The sequence below is a fragment of the Pollicipes pollicipes genome, unplaced genomic scaffold, assembly GCF_011947565.3.
Source record: "Pollicipes pollicipes isolate AB1234 unplaced genomic scaffold, Ppol_2.1 Scaffold_7261;HRSCAF=8764_pilon_pilon_pilon, whole genome shotgun sequence".
NCBI classification, from domain to species: domain Eukaryota; kingdom Metazoa; phylum Arthropoda; class Thecostraca; order Pollicipedomorpha; family Pollicipedidae; genus Pollicipes; species Pollicipes pollicipes.
In genome coordinates this window covers 48842078-48856205 of record NW_023597054.1, presented here as the reverse complement: position 1 = coordinate 48856205, position 14128 = coordinate 48842078, and the positions used below count along the sequence as shown (strand labels likewise).

Genomic DNA, 14128 nt, shown 5'->3' with positions numbered 1-14128 from the left:
GAAGGTTGAGCAGCGAAAAATACCGAGCCTTGTCACAAAACACGTCAACAAATTCAGCGGCTGTCATCCACTTTCTGCCCGGCCCACTGCCCTGCCCGGGAAGGAGCGGTGGGACCCCCCCCCCCCCCCCCACACACACACCGATGAAAGGAGTACACCACGGGACGGGATGCTACATGACGAACATCGCATTCATTGACCATTATTCGCATTGCATTTCCGGTTAATCAGCACGGCACATCAGGCTCGGCATGAGATCGGCATCGCACGGCTCACACCGTAGCTGAAGCCAATGTCTATACTACACAAAAGGCCAGGGCCACAGTTGTTATTTGGGCTTAAGGGCACTCAACAGCCGCCGCCACTTTGCGCCTAAAGTATGGCTGTGCAGACTATGTCGTGTTATATTATATAATGTTGCTGTTGTCGGTTTCTGAAGCGTTTCACTACGTAGTTGTTGTGCAGAACTATGCCATGTTATATTATATAATGTCGCTGTTGTAGGTTTCTGAAGCGTTCCAAAAAAGCACAGCTTACAAGATGACCGGTCGCGACACGCGCAGTGGAAGGGAAGTACGCTGGGGCGCTTTCAGCCAGCGTCATGCGGCGCCAGATGGCGTCAAGGTGAGATGATCGTGAAGTCATTGTCGTCAAGAAATGCAATAACTGCTTCCACGTCGATGTTGAGGTCCTCGCCTGAGTGAACGCGAGGAAGATTTGCGCTGCCTTTGACGGCCGAGGCGGCCATAGCGCCCCGTGGCAGTGTGGGCGCTGCACGAGGATGCGAGCGACGGGCGGCGCGTGACTACAGCGAGGACATTCCGGTGTCTGCCCCGCTGATGGGAGAAAACAATGTATCCCCGCATCTGCGACCTACGTGGATGCGGCACACGCAGACTTCCTCTTTTCTACTGTCGCGATGAGATAACTGCCGCTCGTCTACCTTTGACGGCATCTGCCTGGAGCCAGAGAGCGGCGCTTGGGAAGAGTCTCCGGCTTTCTCCCATGCCGCAGTGTCCGCCTTCTCGTTCCCAGTAATGCCGGCTTGTCCAGGTACCCAACCGAAAACACGCTTCCCGATTTGTGCGAGGAACGCAATAAGGCGCATAATCTGGTTAGCTAAGACGCGTTCTGTTTTCAAAAAATGGACGGCTACATTACTACTTAAAGAGTCTGACAGAATAACCAACCACCCCACTCATTCCTTTTCCGCAGAGGCCAATGGTTCTCCGGAGGAGGAACGACCAAAAACCGAACAAAAAGGACAACGTTAAACATATCGTCCAGCTGTCGCACCACCGCCAGAAGCTCGCGCACGACATAGTTCGGTATGATAGTTTTTTAGTCACGCTAGTATACGCGTCCCATAAAACTTAGAACAGTGCTCAGCCGCACTAATCGACACATCCGTTCAAAGAACACCTTCATACAATTATGAGAGCCTAATTGATGTCAAAAAGCCAGAAGCGCAAGGCCTTACATACATGAAACACGCTGCTTACAGCTCACTGTCCGACTGTTGTCGGCGCCTTTACTTCAACGGAGTAGATTCCGGATCTTGGACATACCCCCCTCGAGCGGAATTGGATCCGACTGAGTTGTGCTGCGTCGCTAAGCACCAGAATCAAACTGTAGCTGGCAGGCGGAGTCTCCTTCGCTGCAGTGCTGTCAAGCAAATATCTACATGCTACGCAAACGGTCCTGGCAAACGTGAACTAGCCTGAGACCAGGCAGCCTCACAGCCGTACACAGGGCAAGGCACCCGCACAGCGAGCCAGCTGGTGGCCGCGTACAGGGGAGCACGCCGATCTGTGGGGTAGATTCGGCCACACAAGCAGCTCGGCTCGTCACCAATGTATTGACCTGTGTCGCCGTCAGCACCGACGGTCGGCAGCGCGCCACCGCGCCACGCACAAGCGGAGTCACAGCACGCTCGCACAGAGCATCGCGACTGAAACGCGCGCGCCACGCGCTCCGAGCTGTGGCCTGAGCCCGGGACCGACAGTCGTCCCTGCGGCCCCCGACCAGGGCTGCCGCGCCATGCGATGGTCGGAGCCGGTCGGCCAACTTGGTCGGTTGGTCTGCGAACAGGATACATGCCGCTCAGGGTCGCAACCTTCTAGCAGCGGGCTCACGTGAGGTAACCGGCGTCAGAGAGGGCAAGTAAACCTCATCACTTGGTTATGTTGTTGACTTAATCATCATGTTGGAATACGCGCGCCCGACTGGTCATCTCGCCCGCACTCAGCGATAGCTACGTTCAACGTATATTGGCGACAGGACACAAATACCGTGAACTCAGAAGCTTTTCGGAGATGCAGTTGCCGCGCATTCTGCGTGTACCCGCTCATGAAGCTCATGCGAAAAATGAAAACCGAAGTCACTCATGCGAGCCTAAAAAGAAAAAGTGACAAGGCTGCTCCCAATGCCCCCTTATCTGCTGTCGCATCAACTTCGGATGACAAGTAGCAGTCATCACTCATTTGAATCACTCGCACGACAAAGCCCCCAGAACAGCGTCTTTACCGAACGCGACTGCCCGCTGTCGCGGCGGGCGGCTGCACTTCACACGTACCAGAGTCTAACAACGCAAGACGAGCCGCACCCGTCGGCCCACGGTCATTCCAGGACGGATACGGACGGCCCGGATCGCTCGGCGGCGATCCGCTCGGTCCGCCCCGGGTCCCTCTCGCACTGGAAACAGGAGGCCACGGCTCGGTGCGCGCGTCTGGACAGGACTTCAGCCAGTGATCGGGATGAGCCTTCCTTGGGGATGGGGAGCGTGTGGCGCATTCACACGAAACAGCGCAATCGTGCTAACGTTTAGGAATAAAAACAAATGCGGGAACGAGCACTTCCCAACATATCCAGTCATGACATGACGGTAATTGCGGGAAACTCGTGTCTACAGTCTTTGTTATTAGAAACTAACAAATCTAGAATGAAACACCGTCATGTATGACACGCTTAAATACGCAGCAATTTCAGTGAGGCGATATGAATACGCAACGCGAACTTGCCGAACACAGTAATGCCGACTCGATTGAAACGTTCAACGCGCGGCTACCGCACAGAAGTAAGATGCCACAGGGCAGATACGCCGAGCCGGCGTATCTGCCCTGTCACATATGTGTGACAGGGCAGATACGCAGACAGGGCCCTGTCCCCTGCCCCGGCGTATCACTCCTGTCACATACCTTCACGGGGGGAGGCTTGTACATCAGCTCAGGCAGGACGGCTTCACCATGCCCCACGAGCACTGCCAATACATTAACACGAGTTAGAAAAAGGCTGCACAGTACCCACGACGGCACGACACAGCGATGACATCAGAGCTTGTTCTCTAATCACGGTACTCTCATTGGCCCGGACACAAGCAGGGATCATCACGTAGGGGGCATATCTAATTGGGGTTGTTATGCACTAACATCTGAGCCTCTGCCGAATGGTTTCTGGACTTGCTGATTGGAAATGAAACAAGAAATTTCCGCATGGGCGGTTGAGACTACATGCATTGCACATGCCTTGACCTTCCCATGCCATGACCAACAAAAACTAGCTTTAGTTTCACCTAATCCACGTTAACCAATGATTCCTTCCATAATCAAGATCAAAGCCGGCACATCCTTGCCTTCGAGTGGAATCGACCCAGAAACACACGCTTTCCTTGAGCTGGGATTACATACGTGTTTGAAATTATCTTGCAGGTGGAAGTGGGAGTCGACCCAAGCATATACAGGTAGATAACGCAATATATCCCTAGTCCGAGTGCACGAAATGGAACAAATAACACTGCATTGCCAAACAAAATCATGACCTATCATTCATGTTCAGCAAAATTATAAAAACCGATCAATTGCCGGGGCGTTGCAAGCGGAACAGACTCCACCAGAATCGATTCAGGAACTGGGCCATATTTCGGGTCTTAATCGAAGTCGACTAAAAGTTTGCAGGGCTGCATGGGGTCAGGGTCTGATCAACTCATGCGTTACGTTAAGAGTCGCAGCCGATCCTGCAGAAGCGAAATAAAACACAGATATCGATGAAACATGCTGCCTTAATCGCATGATTTGTGCAATCATTATCATTGAAGGTACTCGACCCGTTATTGTTCAGTGCAGGTTGGCTGCATGAAACACGCAACTCATAACTGTAGGGCGCATAACCCTGCAGGTTGAGTCCAATGGTTGTCTACTTTTTTAAAGGCATGGAGAGCACATTGCCATACAGCGATCCACTACAGCAGACATAACCAACGTATAAGCACGCCCGCTGCCGAGCAGGTCATACGTTCAGCTGGAATTCTGGTCAACCGGAACTGTCGCTGCCCCAGGAACCGGCAACAGGATTGGGAAATGTCTGGCACTAGCAGACATCACAGCAGCGAGCTCCATAAACGACAAGAACGTTACCATCCGAGGACTACACTATACTGGTCCGTAATTAACAACTGATGAAACACCCGATTACATGCTAACACTGGGTTGGCCAAAAATGTTCACAAGACACTGGTAACGGCATCGCGTACCTGAGCAAGCAGCTGACGCTTCACCAGCTGCCGGGGAGGCGCCCAGAACCTCGACCAGCGGGGGGCTGCAAGGACGCCACGGCGCGGGTCAGCCCAGAGCGCGGAGCTGAGCCGCCGTTTAACGGCGATCAACGTCAGAGCTTGTTCTCTAATCAAGGTACTCTCATTGGCCCGGACACAAGCAGGGATCATCATCGTACATGATCGCAAAACATCCATGCATTTTCCATCACCGAACTCACCAGGTCGGCAGCAAGCGCCGCCGTGGATTGATCTCTGCATTGCTGACGCCGGCGGGCGGTGTGCCGCCATACTTTCCGCCAACTGCTGCAAAGAGAAACCGCTTAGTGACAGGCACATGGCGTTTGTCAACGACACCGTGGTAGATGATGTGCTTCAGAGAGGGCAAGTAATAATCATCATTCCAGATGTCTGCTGACTTAATCATCATGTAGCAACGAAGCCGAATCTGTCACTGACTTCGACAAGCTGTCCCGGAGCGAAACGCACCTCGCGCTGTCAGCTGTCAGCTAGTGCGTCTGCATATTGCGAAACAGCATTCTCAGCATCTGTCTGCGGCACCTGCAAAAACGGAAAAGGGTCAAAAACACAAGAGCAGGCACAGTGTCGTAGAGTGGACGGACGACATCAGAGCTTGTTTCCTAATCAAGGTACTCTCATTGGCCCGGACACAAGCAGGGTTCATCATTCCGGGCAGCGAATCACGGGCGCGCATCGCCAGACCAATGCCACGAGCAGGCGGCGTCACGTACCTTCGGGGGGGGGGGGGGGCGAGTGGCGATCAGCCAGCCACCGGGGCCGCTACTGCTCCAGCTGGACCGGTCCGACCGGGGGCCATACAGGCCAGCCCGCTGGCCTGAAACACGCCATCGCACCGGGAGTACGCGACCACACACACGCGCGGCCAGCCTCACACAGGACCCTCCGAGCGAGGATTGGCAGAGTCGTGATAGCAGGTCTCTCCTCCCACCGCCAATCACTGGCCCCATAACGTGACGGATGTTCCCTGGACGTGCCCCGTGGCCAATACGCGGGGACCGGAGGAACCGGAACGATGACTTCGGTCTCAGAATGGGCCCGAAGCCACGGGCTGTATTCGCCACTGAGGGAGGTGTCCACGGGCCCGGCTGGTGCGAACGCAAACATTGATCGGATAAGATCATATCACATTTTCGTACATTCCTCACACGGGTATCAGAAAGTAATACGCAGGTCACACGCAATAGCTGTATGGACATGGATGTCAGAACCTCATTCCATGAGGCACTGACACCCAAAAAGAGTTTCACGAATTTTCACTGCGCTAATTGCGCCGCCGAGGGTCGTGCGACCACATCTGGCAGTACATGTGGTACAGGGCCACATCTGGCAGTACAGGAGACCCCAATGTCCTCCCGCCGGCTGCATAATCGGCGTCCACTGGATGCGCCGCCGCGGCCGGACATGGTGACGGAGGAGCCCCGCCCATCTCACACCACTCACCTCGTCAGGCGTTGGACGGGTCACTCCGCCACGGGGCTGCCAGGCCGAGAGGTCACAGACAGGATAACGAAACCAGCACCCAGCTCAAAAAGAATATGCAAACAGCCGTGATAGCGAGTGCGAGTGCAGTTTACTAGACGTGGCAAAGTTGATGTTTCTCGCAAACACCTTATCGCATTCGCTTCATTTCACGTGAAACGCTCTTCTGGTCCGGGAGATATCTTTATTTATTAGCAACAGGCAGCCTTCGGGACAAAATTACTTCTTGCCCTGCTTGGCCTTGGAGGCGGCAATTTTGGCTTGCACCGCCGCAAGTTTCTTCTTGCCGGCTTCCTGGCGGGCCAGCTTCCTCTTCGCGGCCTCCGCGTCGACCTTGGGTTTCTTAGCAGCAATACGGGCCTGTAAACCGCCAGCTATACGTTAAAACTCCACTCCAGGGGACCCAGCTCACTCCAACTGCCTGTTCAGACCAACGATCGAACTTAACAAGCCTTGACGTTAGCCTGTTTTTGCAAGGTCCGCCTTGCGAACGAAAACGTAAACGCAATAAGCGGCTGAACACGGGCGCTAAATGGGGACGGGGGGGGGGGGATGGCGTGTGAGGAAGCGGGAGTCTGCCAGCGCATCTCGGCATCTTAAACAGCGTAAACGCTAAGAGACCAGCAAAATGCCGCTGTCCCATGGCGGCGCATGGCCGCGCAGGGACGCCCATTTCCGGCGCTACTCTTAGGAGAGCGTCTTTCGCTACGGGATCGCCCACTCGGTTCCATCAGACTCCACGGCGCCGTCATTAACCATTCGCCGAAGCTGATGCGGCTAATTCGCGGAAGGACACGAGGGGTGAAAAACGGAGCCGGGACCGGGCATCCCCCACGCGTCTGTAAATTATGGTCGTGGTGGTGTGCGTGGGCATATGCCAAACTTGACTCTAATCACTGGGAGCTGTAAAGGGGACTGGCAACATCAATTTTCCAATGTTGTATATTGATGTTTGTATCTCAATTCAACCAGACATGGTCTGCTCCAATTTCTGGTGGTCACATCATAAATGTGCTCCACATGCGTGCCTCATGTGCCGCCTCACTGAATGATCATTGTTTTCCTGCAAATAGCTGATGTCCTTGCTAATGAACCTGTTGAGGTGAATGGTATTCAACACATTGGTTTATGATTGCATGGGGTCATGGATTTTGCCGTGTGAACCCCGTTTGACACAAACTACTAGACCTGTGGCCACCATGGCCCGCATTCACGCAATCATCACTATGCAATGACATCCAAAACTTTGTGGCGCTTATGTCTCTGGGAGCCGATAACAGCCAACCTGTGCCACAGAGTGGGGGCTATTTCACATTATTAATTACCTCGCCAATGCTTGCAAACTGACAGGCTAACATGTGAAGGGTAAGGTCCAGTCCTCCATACGTGGCAGTCTCACACATATGTAGGGCACGCGGTTTATCTCAAACTTGTAATTGACGTAGTGTCTCCAATGACCTATGTTGACCATCTCCATGTTCCCACACGCGGTTCATAAAAGGTTACATAAAACTAGCACCGATACGGAATGAGTACACCATCTCGCCAGTCCCGGTAGTCGGCGGGCAGATCTGCCCCCCCCCCCCCCCCTTCCCGCCCCTCTCCCCAGTGATTGCTATTCTGACTAGCTGAATGGAATGACCAAGCAGTGGATACACAAATCGGCCACACACGACCTGGTTCATCAGCTGCCACAACCTATCTTTCGGCTGCCGAGACAGCCGCCACCCGTCGCTGCGTCCGGCGTACCTTGGAGCGCTGCTGGCGAGCCGCCTTCAGATCCGTCACCTTCTTCTCCTCCGCCAGCGCGGCCTGCTTCATCACGGCCGCGTACGGGTTGAGGCTGAGCATGGCGTGCATGTTGCGCAGCGGGTTCCGCTTGGCCTGCCGCTTCACCAGCACCTTACTGCGGAGGCGACGGGGGGCTCGGGTTAGCGCGCGGGGCCGGGATCACGGCTGCGGCGGGGCCCGGTAGCAGCTTCAGAGAGGGCAAGTGGTGATCGTCACACATGGTCTGACAACTTAATCATCATGTTGTCGTGGCGTTACCGTGAAATGGAGGCAGTGGGCACTGCAATTGGACGTACTTGGGCTTCCTGCAGACTTTGAGAATCTCAGGTGCCTTCAGCAGAGAGGCAAGGTCGGTGTTGGTCATCTTGGTCATGGGGAGGTTGAAACCCTTCTTCAGGGTGGAGGGCGCACGCCACGTGCCATACAGGGCGTCCAGCTGCTTGAAAGCTGTGAACAGGCACACCGTCGTAAGGAATTGACGGCAATCGTACTGCGGCGCGTCGAAAGAGTAAATCAGAGCTTGTTTCCTAATCAAGGTACTCTCATTGGCCCGGACACAAGCAGGAGTCATCATTCGCAGCGAGCGAGGCGGCAGTTCTCGGGAAGCCATAAAACAGCTGCAAAGGGTGTGAGAAAAACGACCAGCAGGACAACAACTTTGGCTGACTCAACAAACACCCATGACTGCATAGATTTCCAACTAGCTGACCGCAGGCATCACCCGGACCACGTCTTATTTCCCCCGAACGTACCGGACTCGGTCCAGATGCAGAAGCGGCCGACGTGGCCACCGGGCGCCAGCTTCAACAGGTTCAGGCAATCCACGTTTATGGTGTCGATACCAGGGATGTTCCTGAAGGCCAGGCTCAAGCCCTGGTCCTTGGCAAAGACCACGATGGGGCCCTTGCGCTGGACGCGGCGCCGGTTGCGCAGCTTGCCCTTGCCGGCGCGCGTGCGCTGCGACTTGTACACCTTCTGGATGTCGGGCCAGGAGTTGGTGCTGCGCAGGAAGCTCACGGCCTGCTTGGTGGTGGTGAACTCCTGCACCTTGTCGCTGACCACCAGCGGCACCTCGCTCGTCTCCTGGATCATGTGGCCCTTGGACATGACGAGGCCCGGCACGCCGGAGGCGGCCACGGCCGAGCAGATGGCGTAGCGCTTCATGTTGACGCTGATCTTGCGGTGCCAGCGGCGCCATTGCTTGGTGGGCGCGAACCGGCGGCCACCGCGGCACATGTTGCCGAACGCGCCCTGGCCGGAGCGGTGGGTGCCGCCACCGCGCACACGCGGAATACGTGCCACGGCGCGGCCCGTGCCCCACGACTCGGCCGACGTCTGGTGGCCGGCCAGCCGGCTCACGCAGTAGGGCTGCCGGGCGTTCTTCGACATGTTCTGGTGGACGAAGTTGACCACATCCGGCCGGATGGGCGCCCGGAACACGGCCGGCAGCGAGATGGTCCCGCCGGTCTTCTCATTCTTCTCGTCGTAGACGGTGATCAGGGGGCGTGCTAACGCCTGCCAATGGACGGGAAAAGTGACTGCTCAGCTAGAGGGTCACTCTGAACCACAAACATACTGTGTGCAACTCATGCAGCATGTATGTAAATGAAGTGAATATTTGCTGATGTGGAATGGCCTGATGAGTTATGTCATATGTGTAACATTCTCATATTCATGTATTTTACATGTCAAATGGAAATCTGTATGCATAACAACTGTCCAAGACCTTGGACAGTGGTATGCTAGTCATGACAATTGATCAATATTGTGTCCAAAAACTGCCTTGTGCAAGTTATGTACATGACAATATAAATCAGGTACCAAACACCAACATGTAGCTCAAAGCCTGAAACACAGCTGGTGGGCCAGACACTATGGGAGCTTGAGATGGCTTGATGCGTGAGAAACTCCCATTCTAAAAAAGAAAAACTTGCCCATGTTACCAACCCACGCTCATTTCCCAAATAGCACTCCGTGCCGCAGTGCAGTGGATAGGGTTCTGGTATGGGAGAGCATGCCTGAAAATTAATGCTGAATTTTAATTACTCACATCTAAAACTTATGTTTCAAATAATGACTGCAGTAATGTACTATTTTCATGGCTGTCACCAAAACATTGCCAACAAACATTTTGACTAGATGTTCCTGACTCTCCCCAACAACCCAACTAGCTACAATTATGTGTAGTTTTCTTTTACAGTCTGATAATGCATGCTGCAGCATGTTGCATTCATGAAAAGCTACCAAAAAGCCAAAAAGTGATCTGACAGGCCATTCTTTCAGGGTCTAAACTGAAGCCTATTAGGATGCATTTTCATGGATGTACCTGCTCTGATGACCTGCAGCATAGCAGTCTCCTTTGATTGCAACAACTGGCGTACATCACTGAGACCTCCAATTACACATTCCTCACATAAGCTAAATAGCATGCAAGCTGCAAGTCAATCCACACTATGACTATAAATACCCACTTCATTTCCCAACATATTCTTGGTATCCCTTCATTGTTATGCTGAACAAAGACAAGTTAAAACATCTGTCATTACTCCTTAAGTAAAAGACCTGAGAAGCCCATTTTCTGCTTTCACATACCACACATATCAGGGACCTCCTGATAGCAAAAGTGGGCACAAACTCTTGAAATGGGAGTTAAAACTAAATAAGGGTAGCTCAGCCTACATTCAGGCAGCTCACTGAACCATTTATCCTTAATTGTCTTTGGATGGAAATTTTGAGTGCAAGCTTGATGTTAATGTAAACACATGGTCACCTCTGACACCAGTACAGTGCGCAGCTTTCAGGCATTAGGTTGCAAGGTATTTTCAGGCAAGCACACTCCAAAAACATTCTCTCACACAAAATAACTTACAATTCTGCATAATTCAGCATGGTCTGAGCTTGGTGCACTGAAGCACAAGCACATGTTGTGCACATATCCATGCAATATGCTGTGCAGATGCAACAGCTGGCCTAAAATTTTTGGAAACATCCTTCTACTATCATGCACACAACTTGGACCTTGCCAGTATTTATACATGGAACCATACTGCACATGCCTGGCAGACAACATGAAGACAGACATTGGGCGTGTAGTTGCGTGCGGGAGCGGATGCGCGAGGACCATCCGGTGAACAAAACCAGCATTTGGTATTTTCAAGCCAAACCAGTATTAAGGTCAGGCAGCACATTCTTAACAAAAATACATCCCGACCAGGCCTGCGAATACATCCGACAGATCAGGTTAAGGCACTAAAGCATCAAGTTATTTATTGGGGCTCTCGGCCGCTTCCATCTAACCGTCGTAGAGCGCCCAACCGCAGCTACTGGAGAAATCAGGACGCTTGAAAAGTAGAAACAGGAGTACATAATCAATAAATGAAGTGTAGGACACGCTCCGACTGTCATAACTCACCATGCTGATGAATCGTCCTGGGGACACCCAGCCCCCGACTCTGCCGACACACAAAAGGAAGTTGCGACTGTAGAGATGAAGTAGCTCGTGATTAGAATTAAAGTGAACTTGCTGATTGATAAATTACATTATTGTTTAATAAATGTATCAGCATCTTGAATAAAAAATTACTATAATATGTCTGTTTTTCAACTTAAAGCTGGCAAAAAGTTTTACGCTATTAAGCCTTCAAGCCATTGGACATGAATCGCAGCACTATAAGTATTGGCCACTAAATGGGTTTTGACAACCTTGGATCGGGAGCAGGCAGTTAAGAAGATTCGATATTTAGAACAGACATGTGATGTGAGCAAACGGCTAATTAGCGCTACTTTAAGACAAAAAGAAAAGCCAAAGTGTAGGAAAAAAGACAACAAAGAGCGGAAACAGGTTGCGGTGCCGGGTGACTTTGCCAGCACACCCAAGTGAGCCCTAGTTGCGATTCGCTGGGGTGTAGGCTTGATAGAATAGGTCTGCATGGCTCCACGTGAAGGAGAAACACAGCTACACAAATGTGAATACAAACACAAAACTCTCTTGATAGTCCTCCGGCTCGGATTATGATGTCCCTGAAATTTTATGACTCGAGATCCAAGATTCCGTGCCCTTGTGGTACGGGCCACTGCCATTTGGCGCCTCCGTGAAAATGTAGGTCATGTGGTTGGTTCCGAAATGAAGGTTTCCATGCTCTTCACCGGGAGATGTGGGTTGGCCTCTTCGGGGCACCGAAACCTCATGGGGGCCCAAGAAGGAGGGACAATGGCCCATGGCCCTCCCCTCTAGGTCCGCCACAGCTTGTAGTGCCTTTTGCATGTAAGCCAATGCAAAAAAAAAAAAAAATATTATGATACTGGAAATGAAGATCTTTGACCACTTTGTAGAACGGGCCGATTAGAATCATGTCCAGGCAGCGCAAGGTACGGCAACTGTGGCGATCTTGGATTGTGGCTGTTGTTTAAAATCAATGTTCTGAGCCCTTTAAATGGCCCGCTGAGGCATAGCGCCTGTTTAAAGTTAAGGCTGTGGTGTTCCGAAATAAGTGTATTGGTGCCCATAGCACGAGGGACCAGTGCAGGATTCTGTCAGGTGGAGAGTCGCAACATTGCTGTGCCCCTGAAATTGATGTCCCCTGAGAATCACATTTTTGCCCAATGTAGTGTCCTTAGACTTGTGTGCCTCTCGAAAATGAAGATGTGGGGCCATTTGTAGTGCTCCTAAAATTCGGTGTCTCTTGAAAATGAATTTGATATGGATGTCTTTAACCATGAGACTTTGGCGCTCCTTCACCATGAGACTTTGGTGCCCCTACGGCCCAGGGCGAGAAGGGGGGGGGGGTCATGGCCACATGGTCTCTCCATCTGGAGTCTCCATTGAGTACGGGCCAAGGTGCCCCATTAATGGACACACGTATCTTCTGCATCACAATGATAACAATTCTGTCTCTACCCTTGTTTTTTTTCTGGGCACCTCTACGCATTACATTGAAGCCGTCTGCTTTTATCTCCAATCCCACGCCGATATCAGTCGATGTGCATTTGTAACGCCATGACGTGCAATAGTTTAAAGTGTTTTTTAAAAAAAATGTGTCACAATGCCAAATGCACACCAAAAGTTTTGCGCACCACTCGCACACCACACCGCGATCATATATTACATAAAGCCTCTTTATAACAGGGCTCCGGTGTAAAAAGTGCTGCAGCACTTTCATGCAGTGGTGTTACTTTTTAACTATTGAGGGGACGGAGCCAAGACCTCAAAGACATATTGCCATCACTCAGGGGTTTAATCTTTTAATGATTGAAGGGACCGAGCCGAGAGCTTAAAAACCTGTTATCCATTTTTAACGGATTTAGCCCATTTTACGAGAGTCAGTTTCTGTTTTAAATCTTCGCATAATAAACAATAGCATTCAGTTCAACCCCGCTCGGATGCGAAAGTAAAGGCACGCCCCTAAAGGTCACCGTAAGTGATGAAGGCACTCCTCAAAGGCGGTCATGGACGGCGGCACGTATTTTCGGTTGCTTGAGGTAGGGAGACAGGGTCAGGTCAGGCATGAGGTCTAAGGTCATTCTCGTGCTCTCCGAAGCTTTTCATCTCAACCTTTGCATGTTTCATGGTCCTGGGCGTGTAAAGTGTGTTACATCGTTCGTCCACCTAGCAGTTACAGTTTTGATCTGACGGTGAGCGCAAACACGACTTTTTAATACGAGGGGAGGAGTGGTCTAGTGCTAGTGGGTACACTGCGCTACGTTACAAACATATAGACGTGTGTTTAACGGGCGATAAAAATCCGGTCACATTCACAAATCTCGTTACGGGGCTTGAGGGGCCAAGCCACTCGGTAACATTACACAGCACACATTATTCTAATGTTTTTTTCTCTTTTTGATGTACAGCACAGCATCCCCGAGCAAAACGGTACCGCGCTTCTGATGCTGCGATTTTTGCGTGACTCATGAGTGGCGGACGAAAATTTTGATCTGAAGTTGGCGTCATACCACATATTTTAGTTCAACTATGCCATGGCATCAACAATTGTAACCAATAAAATCATGATCAATAATGCTTAACAATATCTAATGATGTCCACCAACTCAAAATGAACAATTCACATTGACCAATTTTTCAATGGTATGGTGCTAGAAGCAAACTGCTTCAATTGGATGCATACAAATGCACGGTAAAAACAAGGGTGAGAATCAGCTTGCTGGAACTGTGGTGTTGAAAATGCATGTGTTATGAATGCTCATTATTAAATTGTTGTTGCTAGCCTGAGTCGCACGTAAACTTCCGTTCGATGGATGTGATATACCATA

At 51.6% G+C, this 14128-nt stretch overlaps 1 protein-coding gene and 1 long non-coding RNA gene across 4 annotated transcripts in view; both read right to left on the bottom strand.

Annotated features, from left to right (window-relative positions):
* Nucleotides 1–1839: 1839 nt before the first annotated feature.
* On the bottom strand, nucleotides 1840–5173 carry LOC119111990 (uncharacterized). 2 transcript variants are annotated; one of them, XR_005095653.1, is made up of 6 exons: nucleotides 5039–5173; nucleotides 4771–4855; nucleotides 4529–4593; nucleotides 3198–3259; nucleotides 2576–2694; nucleotides 1840–2081 (listed from the first exon to the last, which is right to left on the bottom strand). It is a non-coding gene; the product is annotated as an uncharacterized LOC119111990 (long non-coding RNA). The 2 variants fall into 2 exon arrangements; XR_005095654.1 differs by having other exon boundaries at nucleotides 4771–4852.
* A 1064-nt stretch (nucleotides 5174–6237) lies between these two features.
* Nucleotides 6238–14128, bottom strand: part of RpL4 (ribosomal protein L4) — a 66380-nt gene continuing 58489 nt past the window's right edge. The window contains exons 1-5 of one of the 2 annotated variants that reach the window (XM_037235906.1): nucleotides 11274–11356; nucleotides 8614–9376; nucleotides 8158–8308; nucleotides 7820–7976; nucleotides 6238–6430 (exon numbers count right to left, since the gene is read on the bottom strand). In XM_037235906.1, coding sequence (XP_037091801.1) covers nucleotides 6290–6430; nucleotides 7820–7976; nucleotides 8158–8308; nucleotides 8614–9376; nucleotides 11274–11276 — 1215 coding nt within the window. In that variant the 5' untranslated portion in view covers nucleotides 11277–11356 and the 3' untranslated portion in view covers nucleotides 6238–6289. Of the gene's footprint in view, nucleotides 6431–7819; nucleotides 7977–8157; nucleotides 8309–8613; nucleotides 9377–11273; nucleotides 11357–14128 lie in introns of those variants that run through there. The other variant, XM_037235907.1, reaches the window with a different exon arrangement.